Raw genomic sequence first — 27,303 nt, 5'->3', positions numbered from 1 at the left:
AAAGCACCAGACCGCCACAAATCAAAAGAAGAAGAAGAACTAGTAGGTCTTGCTTTTGTGTGTGTGCGTGCGTGCGCGCGCAGTGTTGTTAACGTACACGGATCATTTTTATTGACTTCAAGTCATTTCTTTTATTTACTTCGTTTTTAGCGTGTGTCATGGCGTCTGGAGGAGCAGCGCAAGTAGGTGATGTGGAGGAAGACGCGTCACAGCTCATGTTTCCTAAAGGTGACGATATTTAGCATCACGTGCGCTTTATCTTCATAAAATATACCATTTTATGACGACAAAAACACGCTATTATACTTAATTCACGCCAATGGTGTTTTATCAGTGCCAGTCTTGGACATTCTGCATGTTCTGCAGAAGATAGAAATTCTGGTTTCAGTTTAAGATCTCAGAGACTTTGTTTGCTTCAGAGTTTTAGTGATACGTTTAGTATTATTGTTGTTGTCTTTTACATTTTTTAAAATAAACTTTGAGCAATATTACTTATCTTGTAGCTTACGATATTCTTACAAAAACAGAAATGTCAGTTTCCTGTCAAATCTAAGTCTAATTGGGGTTTTCCTTGGGTACATACGTGAAGACAGAGATATAGTTATTGTGGTAGTACTAATATATTGTAATGTAACAAAATAAATATATTTATTATTTCTGACAAATATGCATGAATTGCAGTACCAACAACAAGAGTAGAGTATGTGTAGAGTTTCATTAAGGTTTTCTTTATTACAGAGTTTGAGAATTCAGAGACTTTGCTGAACTCAGAAGTTCACATGTTGCTGGAGCATCGGAAGCAGCAGAACGAGAGTGCAGAGGACGAGCAGGAGCTGTCGGAGGTCTTCATGAAGACTCTGAACTATACCGCCCGATTCAGTCGCTTCAAAAATAGAGAGACCATCGCCAGTGTTCGCAGGTAAACACCTTTCAAGTTTTACATGTGTCCTTAACTCATTCTGAAATTGTCCAAAGCCATTTACAGTTGGGTCGTTCTGGAAACGCCCCTGGTTAAAATTAATGTCATCTCCATTTTGGTACATTTACATTAAGCAGACGCCTTTATCCAAAGCGACTTTCAGAGAATTCAGGCAGCAGGGTCTGAAGTGGGCTGGTACTGGTTTCTATTTTAATCTAAAGTGTACCTTAGGCATGAGCCGGTATAATAAACTGTCTATCACTTATGATAAAGTGTCACGGTTTCAAGGTAATTGCAATAACGACACTAAAATGTGTATAAAAACAACAATTTTTCAACTGGACACACATACATTTAATTTTTAACCAACATTCATAGAACATACATAAATCTTACATACATAAAAATAAACTCTTAAAATTATAATAGTCTTTCAAACATTGCATTACATGACTTCATTATTTCTTCATAGAAAATGTAAGCGGTACCTTCACTTTTCTTGCATACCAGCATTTCTCAAGTCAAGTCAACTTTATTTATAATAGTTGATATTTTGTAGCGAAGACGTATTGAGTCACTGCGTCCTCCTTTGTCTAGCTCTATCATCTCCGCTCTTGTCAGGTCGCCGCTTCCCATTCTCCGCTGTACCATCAGGTTAGGTTATGAACTTGCACGTCGTGCTAACCTTGGAACAATGAGACAAGACTGGCTGAGAGTAGAGTTCTGTTCTGCACTCTTTGATGCAACAAGTACATCATTTGTATTTGGAAGTTTTCCTGGTTCCGGTTGATCTAACTAATCCCTAAGAGAATTTTTATTATGGAAGAGTAGTGTATGCACTCACTACTCAAGTGTTGCCAGTACTTTGCCACTCTGAGTCAAACCGTCATTGTATGTTTTATTACTAGTAATAACATCCCACTACAGGGAGGGAGCGCTAATGCTGCCTTCCAGACAACTGAGATTTTGAATATTCCCACCTCAAACTCAGAAATAAATGTCGGACATGGGACCTCTGAACTCTGGTGGAACAACCCTGACCTCAGGGAGATGCACGTCATTTTAATTCACACCCAAGATGTTTCCAGTCAGTGATATTAGCGCAGAGCTACCTAATTTCAAAAGGTTGACCAATCGAACAGGGTTTACGGAATTCCAGCCAATCAAATTACAGAGGGCAAGTAGCATTTCAACCAATCATACTGAAGAAGGCAGAACATTTAGCCAATCAAATTGAAGAAGATTTGGGCTGAGAAAGAAAACGCATTATCATGTTAATGCATGAATTAATTAACGCCAACAATATTTTTATCGTGCATTAACACAGTTTTTTTTTAAAGTATTTTTTTACTTCGAAAGTCCGTTGCTCACTCCATGACTCTAAAACGTACAGACAAACCATGGATCACAGAAGGGGTGGGATGTTGATCGGTACTGGCTTGGGATGGGCACTCTCAACCAATGAGAGCATTTGGGGCTGGACTAAGACTGCTGAAACGCGCACATGAACCAGGAACGCCAGAACTGAATGGAAAGGCACCGAACTTTTACATGGACATTACATACATGGTTTTAAATCTCTTCCTGACGCCCGAGTTGATAGAACAAACCACTCCATTTTGTCTCCCCTTCCTTCAGCCATGCGCTTATGTTTTAGTTCCCTCACCCCACAATGACATAATATGCAAGGATGTAAGAGGCTTATTTAATGCTTTTGATGATAAAGCGGAGGGATATCAATAATCTGCAGAATACAAAAAAATTCTGTCTCGGGTGAAGACAGCAACGATAAGGAATTGTTGCGTGCATTGTATGCAGTATAAGCATAATTCAGAAAACATGTTTAAATATGCGTCCCAAGAGAGTCAGAGCGCAAACTTTTAAACTTAGTTCTCTTTCACGTCTTCATTCTCTGAAATGGCCAAAAACAAATATGTACTGGATCTGTTGCATTCCTCTTAAAACGTTAGCAGCATATTCCTGCTGTATGTTAAAAGGCAAGTCAAGGAAATCACATACTGCTTGTGACTTAAAAGCTTCTGTAACTTAAATTATGATTCATCTTTATTTAATTTGTACATATCCAATGTAATTGTAATGAAGTTCCATAAAAGGGAAGGAAGGAGGCGGGAACCGGTTTAATTTAACCGGTTTAATTAAAACTTTAATTAAACATAAACAAACAATAAACACGGAAGTAAAGACCAGCCGCCACCTCACGGTCGACTGCCGGCCATAAAACAAACACAACTTAACACAATGTCCGGGCCCGATCCTCTCTCGTCAACAGTCCTGCCGGTCGTCCTTTTAAGCTCCGATCTCCTCCGTGAATGATGCGGAACCGGTGCACGTACAGCTGATTGCACTTATCACTCACGCCACCGGCCCCGCGTCACGGCTCTCGTCCCGCCTTCCTCACCACAGTAATGTTATGATTGATTACTGATTATATATTCTTAAAAGTTATATACAGCTATCATGTAGCTTAGTGGTAAGAGCATGGCACTAGCAATGCCAAGGTCATGGGTTCAATCCCAGTGAATTGCACATACTTGGAAACGAATGTATAGTATAATGCAATGCAATGCAAATCGCTTTCGGATAAGTCTGCCAAATGCTTAAAGTGAAAGTGACCTATTTGTCAGTTATGGTGAACCATAGGTAAATATATATATATATATATATATATATATATATATATATATATTATCTTATTTTATTGTTCTGATTTGCTCTGTTGTTTTATTGGTGTTGTTACATGTAGCTCGATTACTTATTCTAATAGTTTTTTCTGAACATAGCACTTACCAAACCGAAACCATACATTCATCTGCATAACAGTGGAAGCTAATTCCATGTTTTCTAATAATGTTGCCTAGGGGCAGCATGTACAGTGGGGCAAAAAAGTATTTAGTCAGCCACCAATTGTGCAAGTTCTCCCACTTAAAAAGATGAGAGAGGCCTGTAATTTTCATTAGGGATGCACCGAAATGAAAATTCTTGGCCAAAACCGGAAAAGAGGAAACCAAGGCCGAAAACCGAAACACCGAAATAAATTATGCCAATTATTAGTACCATGGCATTTATGGCTATGACCTTGCACTAACTTGACTAAAATCAAGGCATTGCAATTGCATAAATTAATATTAAAGTTTCAAAGAATAAATCAATTACAAATTATGCAAATATTTATTCAGCACATTGCAACAATGCACAGTATAAAATAAAATTCAAACTTAAAAGGACTTCAGACAGATAACCATCAAGCTATTGAGCGGTTGCGCTTGTCATCTGCATGACATTTTTGAGCTAGTGTATTTAAATAGGGCCAGTGCATAAATAAAAAATTTTATCAAATAAAAAAATATCTAGCAGAAATATGGCTACAATCTTATAGTTACATATATAGAAGCCTAAGAACAGAATAGACTACCTATTATGTGAGGCACTTTCTTGCAGGATTTCACTGAACATATCAGACAACGAGGGTGCATGTCCCTCATCTGGTGCAGAGAGACGAGTCTTTTTTTCTCCACTATGATCTCCGTCTGCATGCGGCTTCTCCGCATACATCGCGGCCCGGATCGCGATGACCTACCCTTGAAAATTTGCGCCGCATTAACCAATCAGGACCTCCCGTGACGCAGGACCTCCCATTACTCGAATATTGCGAGTAAACACAAAGTGTACAAGCGTCCATTTAAAGCGTTTGGTGTGAACACTCTATAAGAGTATATACGAGATTTACTGAAATACGTCCACACCGCAGACTTGTCGCTTCAGACATGTCGCTTCAGACAAGCACGTGCAGGTCACGGTTTCTGTTTGCGTCATCACATCATTTCGGCCGAATGAGTATTTTCGGTGCATCCCTAATTTTCATCATAGATACACTACAACTTCAAGAGACCGAATGAGAAAAAAAATCCAGAAAATCACATTGTCTGATATTTTTAAAAATAATTTATTTGCAAATTATGGTGGAAAATAAGTATTTGGTCACCTACAAAAAAGCAAGATTTCTGGCTCTCACAGACTTGTAACTTCTTTAAGAGGCTCTTCTGTTACCTGTATTAATGGCACCTGTTTGAACTGGTTATCAGTATAAAAGACACCTGTCCACAACCTCAAACAGTCAGACTCCAAACTCCACTATGGCCAAGACCAAAGAGGTGTCAAAGGACACCAGAAACTAAATTGTAGACCTGCACCAGGCTGGGAAGACTGAATCTGCAATAGGTTAGCAGCTTGGTGTGAAGAAATAAACCGTGGGAGTATTTATTAGAAAATGGAAGACATACAAGACCACTGATAATCTTCCTCGATCTGGGGCTCCGTGCAAGATCTCACACCGTGGGGTCAAAATGATCACAAGAACGGTAAGCAAAAATCCTAGAACCACACGGGGGCACCTAGTGAATGACCTTCAGAGAGCTGAGACCCAAGTAACAAAGGCTACCATCAGTAACACACTATGGGGCCAGGGACTCAAATCCTGCTTAAGCCAGTCCATGTCCGGGCCCGTCTGAAGTTTGCTAGAGAGCATTTGGATGATCCAGAAGAGGATTGGGAGAATGTCAGATGAAACCAAAATATAACTTTTTAAGAAAAACTCAACTTGTCGTGTTTGGAGGAGAAAAAATGCTGGGTTGCATCCAAAGAATACCATTCCTACTGTGAAGCATGGGGTTGGAAACATAATGCTTTGGGGCTGTTTTTCTGCAAATGGACCAGGACGACTGATCCGTTTAAAGGATCCAGATCTCAACCCCATAGAAAACCTTTGGAGGGAGTTGAAAATCTGTGTTTCCCAGTGACAGCCCCAAAACACCACTGCCCTAGAAAATATCTGCATGGAGGAATGGGCCAAACTACCAGCAACAGTGTGTAAAAACCTTGTGGAGACTTGCAGAAAACATTTGACCTCTGTCATTGCCAACGAAGGGTATATGACAAAGTATTGAGATTAACTTTTGTTATTGACCAAATACTTATTTTTCACCATAATTTGCAAGTAGATTCTTTAAAAATCAGACAATGTGATTTTCTGGATTTTTTTTCTCATCCTGTCTCATCATTGAAATGCACCTATGATGATAAATTACAGGCCTCTCATCTTTTTAAGTGAAAGAACTTGCACAATTTTTGGCTGACTAAATACTTTTTTGCCCCCCTGTATATGGAAAATAGCATCCCTGAGGTAATCCATAATTTACTTGCGTTAGATTTGACGATTCCCCATTTAAATGGACACATTTATGTCTGTCTGATAAGTAAGATCTGAACCATTGTAATGCCTGTCCCTGAATACCTGTATAATTGTGTAAGCGATCTTAAAGTAAGTTATGGTATCGAATGCAGCACTAAGGTCAAGCAGGACTAGGATTGAGATGTTACCTTTTTCTGATGCTATAAGCTGGTCGTTTGTAATTTTAACGATCGCAGTTTCAGTGCTATGGGTCTAAAGGCTTATTGAAATTTATTTTCATTATTTTGTGACAAAGAGACACTGTTCTGAGTGGACACTGCTAGTATTTTAGACAGGTAAGGGAGTCTGGGGACATGATCAGGAAACACAAACATATAAACTTAACCCACAACTGACTGGGGGTTTTATGAAATCTTCAAAGGGAGTATAGCTTCCTAGATCATTGGGGTCTAAGTTTGGTTTCTTTATAAGAGGCTTAATGACGACCAGTTTAAAGGGCCCTGGGACATGGCCTAGATTTATTGCCGAGTTGATAATGTTATAAATGGGCTCAATTGCAACAGTTAGTAACTCTTTTAATAATTTAGTTGGTATGGGGTCTAATAAGCAAGTTGTAGGTTTAGATGTTGCAATAAATGTAATTAAATATTCCTGTTTTATAAGTGAAAAACACTTTAGTTTTTCTTTTGGGGAGATGGTTGATACTTATTCATGGGACAGACTTGGAGTTTGAGGTTTTACTATTTTGTCTTGTATGTTTTTGATTTTCTCTGTAAAAAATGTCATGAATTCATTGCTACCAAATGGGGCTGAGCGATTAATTGCATTTGCGATTAAATTTGCGATGTGGTGAAATACGATTTTCTAATTTCAAAGACTGCGATTTATTATGGGGATGCGAACCTGCTCGGAGCTGACTAGTACCAACTCAAAATAATAAAAAATGCATTTCTAATATGTTGGAGAAATGTTGCTGGTCATGTCATCAAGCGATTCTGTATTTATTGGTATGATTGTTAAAGGATACAGATCTGGCAACTTCTTTGCAAAACTATCTTTAGTAGGGATGTGACGAGACACGAGACTGGGTTCACGAGAACGAGACAAGACTGATTTTAAATCCTCAATTATTAATAATTAGGGCTGCACCGAAATGAAAATTCTTGGCCAAAACCGAAAAAAGAGGAAACCAAGGTCGAAAACCGAAACACCGAAATAAATCTGGTGCAGAGAGACGAGTCTTTTTCTCCACTCTGATCTCCTTCTCCTGCACTTTGCGCTTCTCCGTCTGCACACGGGTTCTCTGCATACATCACGGCCCGGATCGCGATGAACTACTTGCGATACGATTGACACGAATTGAGCGTTCGCATGATAAGTCTTTCGGGCCAAAACCCAAAATGCACTTTTGGGCCGAAAATCTTCGGTGGCCGACTATGCGGTGCTTCCCTATTTAAAATATATAAAGGGAAAATGTAAAACACAAAATGCTAAAACCTAGTGATTATGAAACCACCTTGTACTTTATAAAACAAATTAAACTTCTATCTTAATGAAATATATTATGCAGTTATAAACAATATGTAAAGCTGTGTCTTTTTTCTCTCTCTGTTTTTGCATAGTGCTCAACTGCTCAGAGGTGGCGATCATATCACAATGTCAAACCTCCAAAAATAGGTGACAATAGGTCACTTTCACTTTCCTTCTTCCACTGACTGAACCCTAAAAAGCCTTCGGAGAAATGGTTAAAACTACATGAACACATCATTTTTTATGCTAACATTGCATATATGTAAGAGACAGATGGTTTGCCCGTGAATGTATTTAAAATAAAGTAATGTGAACTTGCAGTTGCTATACTGTACTTGTGGTAGGCGCGCTCCCAAGTGCTGATGTGCTGGCAGCGAGAACTGCTGTAAACTAGCTGTCGATAACTATTTATATGGGTGATAGCCCCTGTGCGTGCCAAACTGAATGTCAGAATGGGAAAGAAGGTGATTTAAGCAATTTTGAGCGTGGCATGGTTGTTGGTGTCAGTTACTGGGATTTTCATGCACAACCATTTCTAGGGTTAACAATGAATGGTGTGAAAAGGGAAAAACATCCAGTATGCGGCGGTCCTGTGGGCGAAAATGCCTTGCTGATGCTAGAGGTCAGAGGATAATGGGCCGACTGATTCAAGCTGATAGAAGAGCAATATACAGTATGCAAACGGTGGCGAGGAACCCAAAACTCCCAACATGTGACTATCCATCACGTGTTGTGTCTGTGGAGTGTTTTGTGTGTGCTTATGTCTAAATCTGTGTATCTGTCTTCTGTGTTTTCACCTTTTTTTTGTTTTACTTGTATGACCTTATATGTTTTGCTAATAGTCAATATGATTCTTGTATAGCTGCTTTGTAACAATGAAAAAAAGTGCTATATAAATAAAGTTGACTTGACTTGATGCGGTGCATGATCTAAAATACTTTAATGTCCCTATCCTCATAATTCTTTTAATGAGTCATGGGCAGGGCCAGACGGAATCCGCGTCCGCGGGCATATTTCCGCGGAATATTACAGTGTATTTGATTGAGTATGCATCAAGTACTCTGCTGTTTAGGGTTGCAATCTGACGATTTTAAGGCGTGATCGATTCCAAAGACATCCACAGTCTACTTCTCAAGCAAATCTTATAGATCGTGATCGTAAAAATGACAATGATGCCACAAGGGAATATTTTGTCTACATTGCATACAGCTAAGTTTTTCTCTGTTAAATGACTTGTTGTCTTTCATTTCAAACAGACTATTCTGAAATTTGCTGAAATTAACATTAAATATTTTCTCCATTCTTTTTGTTATGTATACATGACACATGGCTTTGTTTAGAAAACTAGTTATACCAATTACATTTGTATTGATTGATTGTAAACCTCAAATAAATTTTATTTTTGAGTTTACGTGTAAAGTTTAAAGGCCCATTCTCTCAAATCTTTTAATACATTTATTATTATTTTTTTTAATTTATAACAATTTAAAAATTATTCCGCAGAATTAACAAAAAAGTCTGCAGATTCCGTCTGGCGCTGGTCATGGGTATGTTTTGGGCATAATGTGCAGTAACCCAATCCAAGTATCATCTCCCATTCCTTTTATGCGGCGCCATGGCAGATTCGCTATTGACATGGCAGAATTAGCAAGAGCAACTGAACGATATGACTCATTAAGAGAATAGTGACAACCCTTTTAGACCATGCCCCTGACCATTTCCCATCCTTAAACTAGCAACATTGGATTCGGATACGACTTAGGTGCACTTACGCCCTGAGGTTTAGACCATGCATTTAGATTGTTAAAATAGAATGTCATTGTAGGATATTTTGTGCAAAATGTCTTAACTTTTTGTGATTAAGCATGTATACTGGAAAAGCATGAAAATAAACTATTGAAATTACTGGAAAACTGCTGGAATTTGAAAAGGTGTAAGAACCAAGTAGCTATATGGAGAATATATATTATCATAAAGTAGCTGTAAAACAATAAAAAAGAAGGGGAACAGATTGTTCCACATTACTGTCAGGTAGAAATACCCACCCACCCTGGTTGCCGTAGCCCACAAAAATACCCCAAAAGGAAAAACCTTACAAAGTGTACTCAAAAAATGGGAAACATAGAAAGAAACAACAACAGAAAACCAAGAAAAAAAAAGTATACAATTAACCACCCGATGGACAACGGCACCGCTAGAAGAGCGGCAGACACTGCATCACTGCTCCCCACCCATTATTAACATCTTAATGACCAAATATATCCATGAAACAAATCAGTATAACCATCTGTATTAGAATACAACATATTTTAAAGAGAAAGTGGCTAATACCCTTTAGAGCAATTCAATATTTATATAGCACTTTTCACAATGAGCATTGTTCCTTACAGAGCAGCTTTACAGGGGAAAATAAGAAAAACACAAAGAGATAAAGCACAGCACATAATCACATGATTGTAGAGCGAGAAGAGAGGTGTGTGCAAAACAAAATGAGCCGAGTGTTCAAAATATTTAGCGTTAGAATATGGGAACGTGTTATTAACAGGAGTGTTGAACAGTGCCGTTTAAAAGTGAAAAAGTTGCGTCAACAGTACATAAAATTGAACGATGCTCTGCATCGAAGTGGGAGCTCTGGTGAAGAAAAGGACACATTTTTATTTTATGAGGATATAGATCAGATTATTGGCACAGATCCAACTTCAAACACTGCAAATATTATCCAGTCATCTGAAGAATCCAGCGATATTTTTTTTATTGACGTTACGAGATGTTTTGGCTTTGGTTACATTATGGGACTTTTTTAGAAAACAAAAGGATTCTATCTACAAAGTTAAATGAAACTTTGAAGCTCTGCATCTCATAACTGTTCATAACACATATAAAACCTTATCATTCCAAGGTGGTGATTTGTTTTTATCTGCACTAAACATAAAAGCATCATCCTTCATCACTGTTAACGTTACGTTATTTCAAAACAACCGTAAACACATGAACATCAAGAAAACTTTTTTTTTTTAGCAGACATGCAATTCTCTTTATGCATTCAATTGTATAGATTTGAAAGACTTTAAACACTTAACTGAGCAAACCTTGTTCTTCTAATCCTAGCAGTAAGGTTGCCCATTAATTGGTACATTAACCGTTAGATTTCCTGAAACTCCGTGGTAAGAGCGTGGCGTAAACAGCGCTAAAGAAGTGGGTTCAATCCCAGGGGATTGCACAAATTTAGAAACAAATGTATAGGATAATGTCGCTTTGGATAAAAGCGTCTGCCAAATGCATAAATGTAAATAATGTACAGGCGTCGGAATCGCCGTCTTCTACATTTACATTTACTCATTTGGCAGACGCTTTTATCCAAAGCGACTTACAAGTAGTTTTTCTACAGTGTCACATTACTGCAGAGCAATCAGGGGTAAGGTGTCTTGCTCAAGGGCACTTCAGTCATGACCTGCTGACACTGATATTAGAACCGGCAACCTTCTGATCACAAGACCAACACTCTAACCATTAGGCCACAGCTGACCCCTTCTAGCAGCTGATCCCTTCTAGCAGCTGATCTTTGTGACGGAGTTGATAGACTACCACAATATGAGGACAGAAACAATCGCGTTTGTGACAGCACGCATCATTGTTATGGATGTTCAGAGTTCCGTCAAATGGTACACGTCACGGAAGCCAAGACCAATCAGGTTGTGGCCTCACCCCTGTGTTTTTAGGTTCGCTATCTTTGGTCCGCTGTTAAAATGCCAGTCTGAATGCTAAGCGAACCAGGAATATTATAATTATTAATTTTTTGTTCCGGACCAAAAGTACCAAACAAACCGAACTTCAATTATGAACACGCCCTTAGAGAGCGTGATGGGTTGTAGTGTGATAGAAGCTCTGTTAGGTAGGTAGGGGCTAAACCTTTTAAGGCTTTATAAGTGATTAAAATAACTTTAAAGTCAATACGATACTTAATGGGAAGCCAGTGAAGGGTTGATAAAATCGGGGTTATGTTCTGAACATTCTGAACTAACTGTAGTTTGTTTATTGATGATGCAGGATGATGTTTTTGTGACATTTGAGATGTGATTTCGAGATGACAGGTTGCTGTCTAATATAACGCCTAGATATTTTACTGTATTTGTTGGGGTAACAGTACATCCTTCAACTTGCAGGTTATAATCCGAAATATTTGGTTTACGTGTTTTTGGTCCGATAAGTAATATTTCTGTTTTATTAGAATTTAAAAAAGTCATCCAATATTTGATATCTTCAATGCACTCTGCCAATTTGGATAGACCAATTTGGTCTTGATGAGATATATAGCTGAGTATCATCTGCATAACAGTGGAAGCTAATTCCATGTTTTCTAATAATCTTTCCAAGGAGCAGCATGTATATATATATACATTAGGGTACATTGCAGTATGGACAAAATAATCACATTGCGATTTTTATAAGGAATATTGCAATTGCAATTTTTATTTGCGATTTTGGTAATTGTTTTACTTTTTCAAGCATGTAACATTCTATATGTACTCAACATTCCACAATGGAATAGCATAGTATTAACAGTGATACAACTTAAAATAAATGTCTTTAAAACAGACAACATAAAATTTATTCTGGTTAACTTGGATAAATTCCAAAAATTAACTTAAAAATTGTATTTCAGTGCACACATTTCACAATGAAATAACATACTGTACAGTATTAACTGCTCGATAAACAAAACTAATAAATTAGTTCATAAATCAGACAACATAAAATCAATTAAGATTAGCTAACCTAAACTCCTGTCATAGCAATAAACAAACTAACAGAACCAAAAAATAGATTGCTTTCTTAAAGGTTTTTTGCGAGAAAAACCAGCATGTTCACCATTTCTGGTTTTAAGCATGAATGGTGACATGTCACCACATTACCCCCAGTACAAAACACTCTCTCTGAAGGTGAGATGGTGGCCGGAACACAAAGATACTTTTTTGCAACCCTGCTCATTCTTGGAAAATGTATCTGATGGAGTCTCCACCATTTCAGAGGATCTTCCTCACTGTCAATGGATGGAGAAAGCAGGTAGCTGTTTAGCTCAGATGCTATGGCTTCTTCAAGTTGCAGAGCTGCTGGCATGGCTGATGTCGTTTTGAAGAAGCTTCCTAAGGACTTCCTTGCTTTTTTGCCTTGTGGAGGTAGATTGATGTCAGGATTCTCTTTGCTTGTGCAACTCGCAGATTCAGATGTATCCTTTGACATACAGAACAGGAGGAGAAGATTAAAAAGCCATATACAAGTATTTTGATATTAAGAGATGACAGTTTCATCCAGTTTACATAAATTTACTCACCTGGTGTGAACTCACTACCATTTCATACATGACCCTGGCCTTAATGTATTGAAGTTTATTCTCATTTTTTGAATCTTGGATCCAAAAATGTTGCTATATCCAGAAGCTCTTGGGTAGTTTCTTCCCCATAATGTTTGTTGATGTTGTTAAGAATCTTTGATTTTATAGTCTTGGTCAGGTCAGTATCTCCATCATCCACTGCAAGAATCTTTGTGTTCAACAAATGAAGTACAGGTTTCACATAGGAAACTCTGATATAGTTTTCACCGGAAAGGGCATCCGTGAACTCCTGAAGTGAACTCAAAGCCTTACTTACAGATTCTAGAACATCTGTGTCTTGCCATTGTGGTTCTAGGTGTCTTGTTTTACGGTCAGCTGAAAGGACCTGAGACTATGCCCTCTGTTGCTCCAAAACCCTGTCTATCATTTGTTGCATTGACCCCCATCTTGTCGGGCATGATGTTATGAGGGCATGTTGGGGAAGCTGAAGTTCTTCCTGGGCTTTGGCTAACATCTTCTTCTTCTTCTTCTAGAATTTGGTAGTCTTATTTAATTAACACTGCATATAGGAATTTATTGTGTGTCTGATATTTGACCTGTGTTTTGAATTCCATAACCTTTTATGTTTTACTTATAGTCATTTTTTCTTGTACAGCTGCTTTGTAACAATGAAAATTGTAAAAAGCGCTATATAAATAAAGCTGACTTGACTTGACTTGACTTCCAACTGTGGGAAAAATGTCCCACAATCTTTTTGGACAAGCCGTTAGCTCTGGAAATGCAATGTTCATCCTTGATTGCATTTTCTAAAAGAAAGGTGAAAAAACATTATGATAACGTGTTGAAAGTATTTCATGCATTTAAATATAAAACTCAAGTATAACACTATACAATAAAAAGTGCATTTTGTTAACAATTAGTAAATGCATTAGCTAGAATGAACTAACAATTAACAATACTAATACAGAATTTATTATGTTAGTTCATAATAATTTTAGCATTTAATAATACATTGGTTAAATCAAACTGGCACTGTTAACATTATTTAATGAACCATATGGTAAAATACTACAGTAGTACAATTAGTAAAAAAACATTATACATTTGTATATTTAAAAAGCTTTGCACAATTTGTTTTTTAATAAAAAGTGTGCCCTACAAAGTATCCTAATATTTGTAATATGTAAAGTATAATAAATATACAATGTATAATTACGTCTAACTTGCCAAATGTAGTCTGTGTCCGAAGCACTGCAATCGTGTCCAGTTGTTCAAAGTGACAGCCTTCACTATATTAGATCCATTGTCTGTGGTGATAGACACTTGTTGCTCTTCAGCAAGTCCCCACGATGCTAAAGCATCTTTTAAACCTGGAGACATATTTTCTCCAGTGTGATCTTCTGGAAAGTATGCTGTTTGCAGGCATCGACTCTTCATTTCAAAGTTGTCATTAATATAATGCACCGTTTAGCTCATATGCGGCTCCATCGTTCTGCTGGACCACATATCTGTGGTCGTGCCGTAGTATTTGACCTGCTTAAGTTCGCATTCAACGCCTGCCTTACATTTCTCATACAGTTCGGGAATAACAACTCTTGTGAAATGAGTGCGTGAGGACAGCTGGTTTCTTTTGTCGAGTGTTTGTATTAATCTTCGGAAACAGTCTTTACTGACGATGTACGCAGGCATCATGTCTCTGCAAATGGGATAGGTGATCGCTTCGGTAATTTCTTTGTGGCGTTTTGATCCTTTCTCATAAGGCGTTACGCCTGCAAATGCTTCAACGATGGATACTTGTTCAGCCTGGCTTTGATGTGTGCTTTTGTTAGGTTGGACGGACTTTGTTGACATGCATTGATCATATCGTTTTTTTATACTGCTGTTTTAAGTGTTGGAACAGGTTTGTTGTATTGCCCCGTTTCGTTGCAATTATCATTTCACAGGTCTTGCAGATTACCTTGCTCTCTGACATGTCTTCTCTCCTAAATCCCCAAAACTCCCATAGGACTTATTTAGAATTTCTTTTTGGCAGCAAATCATTTTTATTCTGACCTGCATCCATATTTTATATCGATTTTTCCCGTTCACCAATTCTGTTCTTGTCCCTCTCAGCTTTTTTCATATTTTGCGCAGTTCGCAGAGTAAGCTCTAATAGGTTAACATCTTAAACATGTGCACAGTATTCCGAGTAATAAATAAATTAATAAAATTGCAGCTTTGTGCGGTTTAGAAATCGCATGTGCTCAAATCGAAAAGAAAATTGCGATCGCGATTAATTGCACACCCATAATATACAGTTATATCCACAGCAGTATATTCAGTAAACCAAGCAGTTACAAAACGCATTTAATGTCATTCAACGCTCACTGCTACAAAATATACAAATTATATGATGCTAACTATAAGGAACCAGATGTAGTAATCTCAACTCTAGATGTTACCCATATTGAAAGTATTGAAAATATAAATATTTAGGTATATGGATGGACCAGAAATTGGCATTTAATGTCCACATTGGAACTTGTTGAGAGAACTCAAACCAAAACTGAGATTTCTTTATCGTTTGAGAAGCTGCTTTAAATATGAGGCAAGAAAGAAATGAATGGAGACTACAGTCTAGTCTATAATTGACATTGGGGACATTGTTTATATGTCAAGTCAGCTTTATTTATAAAGCTGTGGTGATCCACAAGGAAAGAGACATTCACCAAGGGACTGTTCCTTTAAGGGGGTGTGTTTTTGTGTTGGTTATGGAGTTCCGGGTTTACCGGTGTGTAGTAGTTTTACTCTGACTTCGCTGTTCGATTTATTGTTTTAAGTGGAGTAAAGTTGACTCGACGCATCTCCGTCTCCTTATTTATCACACTCCACAATTGGTGACCCCTGCAGGAGTTCCTGGGTATGGTGAACTTCTACAACCATTTCCTCCCCCATGCGGCCCAACTTATGCGACCCTTGTACGCCGCCTTGCGGGGTTGGAGGCCTGCTGACGTGTTGGCTTGGTCCCCAGAGATGATGGAGGCTTTTGATGCTGCCAAAACCGCGCTGGCCAACGCTGCTCTGCTGGCGCATCCCTCTCCTACTGCCCCAGTTGCACTTACTACAGACGCCTCTGATTATGCCGTGGGGGCTGTGTGTGAACAGTGGGTGGGCGGAGCCTGGCAGCCGCTGGCCTTTTTCAGCAGGAAGCTCCGTGACAACGAGAGGAAGTACAGTGCCTTCGACCGGGAGCTCCTGGGGCTTTTCCTCGCAACCCGTCATTTCCGTTTCCTGTTGGAGGGCCGGCGTTTCACGGCTTTCGTTGACCACAAACCACTGACGTTTGCTATGGCCAAGTCTTTTGAACCATGGTCTGGTCGACAACAGCGTCAGCTTTCTGCTATCTCGGAGTTCACTGCGGACATTCAGCACGTGGCCGGTAAAGACAATTTTGTTGCCGACTGCCTCTCCCGGGCAGTTGCTGGGTCTGTCCACTTGGGCCTTGACTATGCTGCTATGGCTGCGGACCAGACAGCGGACTCAGAGGTGCAAGCCTACAGGACGACCCCTACAGCGTTGCTCCTGGAAGATGTGGTTTTTGGCGCTGCCAACTCTACACTCCTCTGCGACGTCTCTACTGGCCAACCACGCCCTATGGTACCTGCTGGCTGGAAGCGTAAGGTTTTTGATGCCATCCACGGCCTCTCCCACCCGGGGTGAAGGCCTCTACTAGGCAGGTGGGGGCTAAGTTCGTTTGGCCGGGTCTGCGGAGGGATGTCAGGGCCTGGGCTGCTGCCTGTGTGGCGTGCCAGCGCGCGAAGGTGACTCGTCATACCAAGGCCCCCTTGGCGACCTTCAAAGTGCCGGAGCGGCGTTTTGATCATGTGCATGTGGACCTAGTGGGCACACTTTCCCCCTCTCGTCGTTACACCTACCTCCTCACCATGGTGGACAGGACCACCAGGTGGCCTGAAGTGGTTCCCCTGTCCTCCACTACCTCAGCTGACGTGGCTCGGGCGTTCGTTATGGCTTGGGTGGCCCGTTTCGGTACACCATCCGACCTCTCCTCGGATCGAGGTCCTCAGTTTACATCGGAGCTTTGGACGGCGGTCGCTGAGGTCCTGGGGGTGAAAGTCCACGCGTTACGGGCCAGCCTTGCGGGTTGCGACCGGGCTGACCGCCTCCCCTGGGTGATGCTTGGCCTTCGCTCCGCCCCCAAGGAAGATCTTCAAGCCTCGTCCGCTGAGCTGGTGTATGGCCAGCCTCTGCGAGTTCCAGGGGAGTTTCTTCCAGATGCCACGGCCCCTTGGTCGGTGGCCTCTCATCGGGCTGTGTCCCGGGGCATTGCCGAGGCCTTCGTGCCTATTCCTACGTCTCGCCATGGCGTTCCCCAGGCCTACGTCCCCAAGGATTTGCCCTCCGCCAAGTACGTTTTTATCCGCCACGATGGGCCTTTCCGTGTCCTGGTGGGGGGGTCTAAGAACTTCATTGTGGATATGGGGGGTAGGCCTTAGCGGGTGGCTATAGACCGTCTCAAGCCTGCTCATGTGGATGTTGGCGAGCCCCTTCAGCTGGCCCAACCCCCACGGCGAGGGCGCCCCCCTGCGGCAGCCTCAAAACCTGCCCTGCCCCTTGCCTTACCCTCCCCGGTTAAGCGTAGCCGTTATGGCCGTTTGGTTCGCCCCCCGATACGCTGACTTTTCTAGGCACTGTGTTGTTCTTGGTTGGGCCTGTTCTGTCTGTGTTTGTATAGGTGAATTCTGGGGGGGCCTGTGTGGTGATCCACAAGGAAAGAGACATTCACCAAGGGACTGTTCCTTTAAGGGGTGTGTTTTTGTGTTGGTTATGGAGTTCCGGGTTTACCGGTGTGTAGTAGTTTTACTCTGACTCGCTGTTCGATTTATTGTTTTAAGTGGAGTAAAGTTGACTCGACGCATCTCCGTCTCCCGTCTCCTTATTTATCACACTCCACAAAGCGCTTTTTACAATTTTCATTGTTACAAAGCAGCTGAGCAGCTGTACAAGAAAACAATGACTCAGTAAAACATAAATTATAAAATTCTAGCAGCCCCCCTGGCCAGGCAAACAGTGCAAAACAGTATGCAAACGGTGGCGAGGAACCCAAAAAAAAAAACCTCAGAGGGAAACCAGGCCTAACTAGGGGATTCCAGTTCCCCTCTGGCAAAAGCTGCAGCCTCTGCACAAGCTCGACAGTGCTTGCACAACAAGGCAAAATAAAACAAAGTAGATTACTAGATTATCATTAATGATCTAATAGCGGCTGAAGTTTTGTAGAGTCACCACGTCCTTCGTCCAGCTTTATCATCACAGCATTTGTCAGGTCTGGGCATGGACTGCGTCCTGCCCGCTCTGGTAACCTTGGAACAATGAGACAAGACTGGCTGAGTGTAGAGTACTGTTCTGCACTCTTTGATGCAACAAACGCATCAGTTGTTATAGGAAGTTTTCCTGGTTCCAGTTGATCTAACTAGTGCAGCCTACGTCTTTGGAATGTATGTATTATGATAGTGTAGTGTATGCAAGATGAAAAGATGCAACTTTAGTCTAGATTTGAATTGACAGTGTGTCTGCCTTCCGGACAGTGCAGGGAAGACTGTTCCAAAGTTTAGGCGCTAGATAGGAAAAGGATCTGCCGCCTGCACTTGATTTTGAAATTCTAGGTGTTACCAACTGACCTGACGCCTGAGAGCGTAGTGCACGTGATGGACTGTAATACGTGAGAAGTTCACTCAAGTAGCGAGGAGCTAAACCATGCAGGGCTTTATAGGTAATAAACAAGAGTTTAAAGTTAATGCGATGCTTTATAGGTAACCTATGCAAGGTTGACAGAACCGGGCTAATATGGCGGTTTTCGGTCCAATAAGTAACACTTCAGTTTTGTCCGAGTTCAGTAATAAAAAAATTCTACTCATCCACTTTTTCAACTATGAATTCCAAAATATGATAGAATTGCTGTTTTTCATGAGGCTTCGAGGAAATATGAAGTTGCGTATCATCAGCATAACAGTGAAAGCTTACTCTGTGTTGCTTTATTATATCTCCTAGAGTAGCATGTATAATGCGAAGAGCATAGGCCCTAAGACTGAGCCCTGTGGTACACCATACTCGACTTGCGATTTGCGTGATACCTCATTGTTTGTTGCTAAATATTGAAAACGACCGCATAAATACGATCTAAGCCATTTCAAAGCTATTCCCTTAATACCGACATCATTTTCGAGTCTATGTAGGAGCATGCTGTGGTCAATGGTGTCGAATGCAGCACTAAGATCTAGCAGCACCAATAAGGAGATACAACCTCGGTCAGACGCCATAAGCAGATAATTTGTAACTCTAATCCGAGCAGTCTCTGTACTGTGATGTGCTCTAAATCCAGACTGGATATCTTCATTTATCTCATTCCTTTGGAGGAAGGAACATATTTGAGTAGAGACTACATTTTCCAGAACTTTAGATATGAAATGTAGATTCAATATAGGTCTGTAGTTAACTAGTTCTCCAGGGTCCAGATGTTTTTTTTTGGAGAAGGGGCCTTATAACAGCCACCTTAAATGCTTTAGGCACATAATAATGCTAAGTAGAGGATCTATAATTTCTGGGAGCATCTCTTTCAGTAGATTTGTAGGTATAGGGTCTAGCATACATGCAGTTGATTTAGATGATCTAATGATTTCATTGTGATCTATTGCAGAAAATTATCGCAATTTCTCCTTAGGGGTGCTGTAGTTAGTCGTTTGTTAAGCGGGTTTCACTTCTGGTTGCATAGTTATAATTTTTTCTCTAATAACTTGGATTTTATTTGTGAAATAGTTCATAAATTCATCACTGCTATCCTGGTATACAGAATCCGAAGTCGCTGACGATTTATTTTTGGTTAATTTAGCCACTGAATCAAATAAAAACCTAGGGTTATGCTGGTTTTCTTCTATTAGTGATGAAAGGTAGGTGGATCTAGACGTTTTTAGGGCTTTCCTGTATTTTTAATACTATCCTTCCAGGCAGTACGAAATGTCTCTAATTTAATTTTCTTAAAGTTGCGCTCCATTTTTTGTGCCGCTTTCTTTAGAGCCTGAGTGAGTTCATTATTCCACGGTGTAGGGCTGTCATTTTGAATCTTCTTTAAGCACAGAGGAGCAACTATGTCTAGCGTTTCCAAGAAGGTGGCATTAACATTTTTAATGGTAAAGTCAAAATCTTCAACGTTATTACTCATGCTAGAGATTTGAGACAATAAAGGGAAATTATCAAGAAACGCACCTTTTGTAGGCAAAGTTACTGTTCTACCATATTTGTAACTTGGAGTTTGATTTGCCACCATAGGGTAGTGAAGCAAGCATGATACCAGATAATGATCCGAAATGTCTTCGCTCTTCTGAAGGATTTTAACGTCGTCCTCGTTTATACCGTGAGACAGTATTAAATCTAAAGTATGATTACGAAGGTGAGTGGGTCCTGACACATTTTGTCTAACGCCCATGGAGTTAAGAGTGTGTTTAAAAGCCATTCCTAAAGCATCTGTATCATTATCTACATGGATGTTAAAATCACCAACAACAAGGACTCTGTCTTGATGAACATTTCAGCAATGTTCGGCGTGTTCAAAATTGGAGAGAGGCCAGTTAAGAAAATGTTGAAATTTATTGATCAGAAGTCTCAAACAATACAGCTGCTGGGTGGGTCCTCAGACGCAGAGTCTTACACCAAGATCCGACGTCTCACAAAGGACCGACCCAGAAAAACAATTTTACATGGTATTTATAATCTTTCACGACGTGTCTCTGGTTACAGATGGGGGTTGGGGAAGCCTGGGACTCGTCCAATCCGCTTTCTCTCCTTTGTTTTGCCTCAGCCAACCAGCTCACACTCCTTTGCTTTCGGACCATCTGCAACACATCATACGGAAAACACCCCACACCCCACCAAATTCCATGGGGCTCCGTGTGTAATCTGATCTTTACACACACATACCATTTCCTGTGGAAAATACACTCAATAGCTCGCCCTAACTCTTGGCTAACTCAACTCACACACTGGTTATATTTTCAACATATTATGCAAGGTTAGTAATCAATAATGAAATCATAAAGCATATAAAATGTAAAGGCATGTTTAAACCACAATAAAAATCCTTCAGTCTGCAGCCAGTACTGGTTCTGATAAGAACCCTCCAAATTTTAATAAAATCTGTGTGGTGCCCTGGAGGCCTATATACAATAGCCAGAATACATTTTAAAAATGTTTTATCCTTAGTATTACATGTTGATGCATGAAGTACCATGACTTCAAAAGAATTGTATTTAGGATTAGATTTCTGGGAAATGCTAAAAGAGTTACGGTAAAGTGCAGCAACACCTCCTCCTCTGCCTTTTAGGCGAGGCTCGTGTTTATAATAATAATCTTGGGGGACAGACTCATTTAAAGCAATATAATCATCTGGCTTTAGCCATGTTTCTGTGAGACAGAGCATGTCTATTTTATGATCTGTTATCATATCATTAACAAAAAGTTCTTTATTAGAGAGAGATCTAATATTTATCAATCCGAGTCGTAACACTTGATTATCTGTATTTTGTTCATGTTTTAATTACGTTTGAGAAGTTTACGCATTATTTTATGTTTGCTAATCGGGGGACAGACACAGTCTCTATTTTATAATGTTTGGGAGAAAGTATTATCGCATGTTGTGTATTATGTGTGTTCTGCAACGTGAGACGGCAAGCAGACCGTTGGTTAAGCCATTCAGTCTGCTCCCTAACCTGGGCCCCAGTGAGTCAAGTTTTAGCATTAAGACTATGTGCCATATTTCTAGAGAGTAGAGAAGCTCCAGCCCAGGAGGGGTGGAGACCGTCACTTTTCAACAGGTCAGGTCTGCCCTCAAAACTCTTCCTGTTATTTACAAAAACAATATCATTCTGCAGGCACCACTCAGACAACCAGCCATTTAGATATGATAATCTGCTATGTATCTCCTCACCACGGTAAGCAGGGAGGGGGCCAGAGAATATTACAGTGTCTGACATCGTGCCTGCAAGCTCACACACCTCTTTAATATTATCTCTAGTGATCTCCGATTGACGGAGTCGAACATCATTCGTGCCGACGTGAATAACAATCTTACTGAATTTACGATTAGCCTTAGCCAGCACATTTAAATTTAACTTGATGTCCGGCTCCCGGTAAACATTTGACTGTGGTGGCTGGTGCCTCTATGTTAACGTTCTGAACAATAGAATCACCGATAACTAGGGCACTTTCAGCAGGTTTCTCAGTTGGTGCGTCACTGAGCGGGGCAAACCTGTTGGAGACTGTAGTCGGAACGGTTGAGTGGTGTTTTGACCTGCGACTACGCCGTCTTACTGTCACAAAGTTTCCCCGCTCTGGGGGTTGTTCAACCGGAACCGAACTGTGCCCGCTAATATTTCAATATTGCTCGCATCCAAAGTGTTTTCTATGGTCCTTACACTCTTACTATCCTCAGATAAAGATTGGATGCGAGACTCTGATTCTGAGATCTTCTCTGTCAGCCTAGCTATATCCCTGCATTTATCGCATGTAAAGCCCTCGCCGCTGACAGAGAAGGCTAAGCTAAACATTTGACATGAGGTGCAAGTGACAATAATAAGAGAAGAAGCCATAACTCACCGGGTTTGAAGAGTAATTCCAACTTACCAAGGTTGCTTGATGAATGTTAGTATATACGCTTAAAGGAGAAACCGTTAGCACACAAGACGATATAATATTTAGCAGTGTAAACAGAAAGCCTGCTAGCATGCTTATGCTATGCTAACAGCGCTGAGTTTTTTGGTTTAAGATCTTCAAGTAAATATCCTGATATCTCAATAACCCTCTCCTGGTTAAGTTAGCAACGACAGTGACAATTAACAATGTATGCTACGAATAAAATACACTCATTTTAAAGCAAGTGCAGTAATACAACAAACCTATTCAGCCGCAGTGAAGTGAAGCTCCGTCACGCATCGTGAGGATAAGCCATTTACCATATTTGTATGCAGCCTTTTCTGTATTAAGGAAATTGTATATTTTCTACCATGTGGCATTACGTTTTGTGTGTGGTGCAGATTCACACACTCATCATTCATTGTATATTATATGAATCTGTGTCATGTTCATCTTTACATTTTAGGAGGAAAGTTCATATATGTACAGTTGGGGTTAGTATATTTTTTGCTAAGGCGCTTCTAGGCAAATTACCTTCTTATATTTCTAATCTTTTAACCTTTGGTTTTAATAATTCTTGTAAGTGTTTTTTTTCATTTACTAGTTTACCATGTTATTAGTTTTTGGTACTGAGTATTATCTGACTTTGTTTTGTATGAAACTTTGTGGGGCCCTGGAAGAAGTGACTGAAGTCTCAATGGGATTTTTATTCTGATTAAATCAATCTTCTCACAAAGTCACTCGCACATCTTTTGACAGTTCGAGAATCGAATTCACTCCGGTAAGAAAAAAAGGAGGGGGCCTTTGTGTTTACATAAACAATAACTTGTGTGCAAACCCCACAGAAAAAAAAAAGACAGCCACTGCGATCCGGACATTGAATACGTAATACTACAGTGTAGACATTTCTACTTGCCCAGAGAATTTACATCGGTATTTATAATAGCTGTCTATATACCACCGCATGCCAACGCCAGGTTAGCCATGGAGAAGCTACACCACTCCATTAGCCAACATCTGTCAGCTCAACAAAACAGCATCGTTATAGCAGCAGGAGACTTTAATCACGTCAACTTGAAGTCTGTGTTGCCTAAATTTGACAAATATGTTAATTTTCCGACAAGAGGAAAGAACACTTTAAACCAAGTGTACTGCAACATCTCACAAGCATACAAAGCCAGTCTTTACCACATCTCGGACTATCAGATCATCTGTCCCTGCTACACGCTTATAAACCACTAATCTGCACACAAAGACCAGCCACAGGATCAATGAGAGAAAAGCAAGAAAGACTACAGATGGAGTCAAAGGAAGACTTATTCGTTTATTATTACATATACGAATTTAAAATTTATACGTATAATATTTCACCTGTGTTTCTCTCTCCTTTATCTTTAATGTGTCCATTCTGTGATAACAACTCTGTGCGCGTGGGGTTGTGAGTCTGTGTTTTGTGCATGTTGGTGTGTTTGAACCTGTGTGTGTCTGATATGTCACTTGCACAATAACTTAGAACAGTTTATGTGCAATCCCTGGGATTGTTGCTAGTGCCATGCTCTAGCCACTGAGCTACAGAAAAAAAGTCTCAAACTTGATGAACATAAAGTTTTATCAAAGCTTCATCAGTTTTTTTATCTAACTATGATTTCCATCTTTGATGCCCTATTCAGTTATTATTAAAGATTGTAAGGCTATATTTTGATAGAATGTTCTTTATTATTCACTGACCCTAGTGTCATTCAAACAAAGTGTTTTTACTTATTTAACAACGTAAGGTGTTCTCTTGAAATAATTAACAATTATGCTTGTTTTGCAGCTTACTTCTGCAGAAGAAACTTCACAAGTTTGAGTTGGCAAGTTTAGCCAATCTTTGTCCAGAGGCTGCAGAGGAGGCCAAAGCCCTCATCCCCAGGTCAGTTTCAGCTTCAAAACATCCATTAGTTAAGAGTAATAACTAGCGTAGTAGAAGTGCAATTGATTTTTCTTTTTTCGATCATAAATATCAGGACATCTTGTGCTCAAATAATCACATAATCACATCATAGTTTTTCTAAATAAAATATCTGCTGAAATCCCACTTGAATTCAATGCTACACACACCGGTGGCACACAATCAACAAACAGTTAAAACATATTTTAGAAAAAATTTAATTCCAAAATACATGGAATTTTACAGTGGGGCAAAAATGTATTTATTCAGCCACCAATTGTGCAAGTCCTGCCACTTAAAAAATTAAAGAGGCCTGTAATTTGGAGACGGAATGAAAAGATAATCCAGAAAATCACATTGTCTGATTTAAGTATTTAGTTGCAAATTATGGTGGAAACTAAGTATTTGGTCAATAACAAAAGTTAATCTCAATACTTTGTCATTGTTATATACCCTTTGTTGGCACAGAGGTCAAACGTTTTCTGTAAGTCTCTACAAGGTTTTTACACACTGTTGCTGGTAGTTTGGCCCATTCCTCCATGCAGATCTCCTCTAGAGCAGTGGTGTTTTGGGGCTGTTGCTGGGCAACACGGATTTTCAACTCCCTCCAAAGATTTTCTATGGGGTTGAGATCTGGAGACTGGCTAGGTCACTCCAGGACCTTGAAATGCTTCTAACGAAGCCACTCCTTCATTGCCCTGAAAGATCCAGCCACATTTCATCTTCAAAGCCCTTGCTGATGGAAGGAGGTTTTTACTCAAAATCTCACGATACATGGCCCCATTCATACTTTACTTTACACGGATGAGTCTTCCTGGTCCCTTTGCAGAAAAACAGCCCCAAAGCATGATGTTTCAAAACACGATAAGCAAAGTAAACGATGGAACGAATTGACTTTGTAATACAATCCATAAAAGGAAGGAAGGAGACGGGACCCGCCGAACATAAAAGGACTTTTAATTAATTTAAAGACACAATTTAAACATAACATAATCTGCAATTTTACAGAAGAAAATAGTTTCTAATAATAATAATATATATAAATGTATATATATATTATCATCATTGTTATCGTTATCGCAATAAATACCTGAAATTATCGGGATACATTTTTTAGGCCATATCGCCCATCCCTAGTAACCAAATACTTATTTTCCACCATCATTTGCAAATAAATTCTTTAAAAAAAAACACACAATTTGATTTTTTTACTCATTCTGTCTCTCATAGTTGAAGTGTACCTACAGTATGATGAAAATTATAGGCCTCTCATGTTTTTAAGTGGGAGAACTTGCACAATTGGTGGCTGACTAAATACTTTTTTGCCCCACTGTAAATTCTGTTCATAAGGGTTTGACATTAAGCATTGTCATGTGGTTGTCCTTCAGAAAAGTCAAGTTGTCATTCACTTGTCCAGGTACAAAAATTACTTGTCCAAAGATAAGACTTTATATTTCATTTGAAGTGTCAATATATTTGTTTCTAAACGATTTATCTAGTGTTTTCCAAACAGTAGCACGTCTGCTGTCATCATTAAAAAAAATGTAAGTGCAGTGATCAAGGCAGGTAACTGACAAATTACATTCATGTTACATACAGATGGATAACTTGGGGCCATATGATTTTTTCATTTACCGAAATTAGTTTTGTTTCTAAATTCTCAACACGTGACATGCTCAATCTGACGGCATTGCAGGTAATTCCACCTAATTTGAACTGTGTTAACCCTCATGTTCTGCTTGTTTCCTGTTTACACTTGTCTAGATTGGGGTTAGTATGACCTAGGGATGAGTATCATTAAGATTTAATGGTATTACCAGAGTAAATATATATTTACATTTAGTCATTAAGGAGACGCTTTTTTATCCAAGCGATTTACAGAGAGTTCAGGGAGCAATAAAGCGATATGTCATACAGGAGCAATAATACAATAGGTTTATAAAAGAATACAAGGCTTTATAGATCCTATGATCTATAATCGGTTATCGTATTGGCTGATACTGGTTCTAACGATCGAGAATCATTGATTGCCCCCAAAATTCTTGATTGAAGTACCCTTGGCAGTCTGTGTGCATGCCCAGTAGCTGAAGCGACCTTGAAGAGGGGATTTTTAACGCAATTTAAGCTCAGCAAACCAGTTATGGTTAAGTTCATATCAGGTTTTATCACTGATCGGAAATATGCAATTTAATTGTGTTTTTTGCCAGTAATTTTAGAAATATCTGCCTTCCACCATTCAAATAGATAGGACTGTTGACTTGCTATGACGTCAATAAGTGCCCAGAGGCTTTGCAAACATGGCCACCGAGTGGCACGAATTTCATAAACGGACTTTGGTATTACTACTCTTGTCGATACTGCTAATCAGTCTGGTATTTGAACGGTATTCTTATCAGTTTACCTTTTTTTAATGTACATTCATTTAACACTTTCTTCTCTAGTTTGGAGGGTCGATTTGAGGATGAGGAGTTGCAGCAGATCCTGGATGACATTCAGACCAAACGCAGCTTCCAGTACTAAGACATCGTCTCATTTGGCATTTTGTATTGCCTGCGGCTCTCTTTGTTTTATAATAATGGCGGCATTGTTCTATTCTGTAATTGTGCTATTTGTTTATAAAGCATTGGTGTTTTAGAATTAAGTGTTTTCTTGATTATGATGTATTGTTTTCTATAAATGCTGTTGCAATAAAGTATAAAACATTT

At 39.6% G+C, this 27,303-nt stretch overlaps 1 protein-coding gene across 2 annotated transcripts; it reads left to right on the top strand.

Annotated features, from left to right (window-relative positions):
* polr2d (RNA polymerase II subunit D) lies at window positions 1-27,303 on the top strand. Of its 2 annotated transcripts, XM_079453703.1 has the most exons (5): window positions 1-42; window positions 151-228; window positions 739-919; window positions 24,485-24,580; window positions 27,040-27,303. In XM_079453703.1, the coding sequence occupies exons 2-5, from the start codon at window positions 159-161 to the stop codon at window positions 27,116-27,118; spliced, it is 426 nt and encodes a 141-aa protein (XP_079309829.1). In that variant the 5' UTR covers window positions 1-42; window positions 151-158; the 3' UTR covers window positions 27,119-27,303. The 2 variants fall into 2 exon arrangements, with proteins under 2 accessions (XP_079309829.1, XP_079309830.1); XM_079453704.1 differs by lacking the exons at window positions 24,485-24,580; window positions 27,040-27,303 and adding an exon at window positions 20,779-21,049 and having other exon boundaries at window positions 25-42.

Source organism: Barbatula barbatula (genome assembly GCF_947034865.1).
Source record: "Barbatula barbatula genome assembly, chromosome: 3".
NCBI classification, from domain to species: domain Eukaryota; kingdom Metazoa; phylum Chordata; class Actinopteri; order Cypriniformes; family Nemacheilidae; genus Barbatula; species Barbatula barbatula.
This window is presented reverse-complemented; position numbering and strand designations above follow the sequence as displayed.

Coding starts and splice junctions, on each gene's coding strand:
- polr2d (XM_079453703.1), top strand. CDS start 159: ATGGCGTCTGGAGGAGCAGCGCAAGTAGGTGATGTGGAGGAAGACGCG. Junction 229..738: donor ACAGCTCATGTTTCCTAAAG/GTGACGATATTT, acceptor TCTTTATTACAG/AGTTTGAGAATTCAGAGACT. Junction 920..24,484: donor ACCATCGCCAGTGTTCGCAG/GTAAACACCTTT, acceptor CTTGTTTTGCAG/CTTACTTCTGCAGAAGAAAC.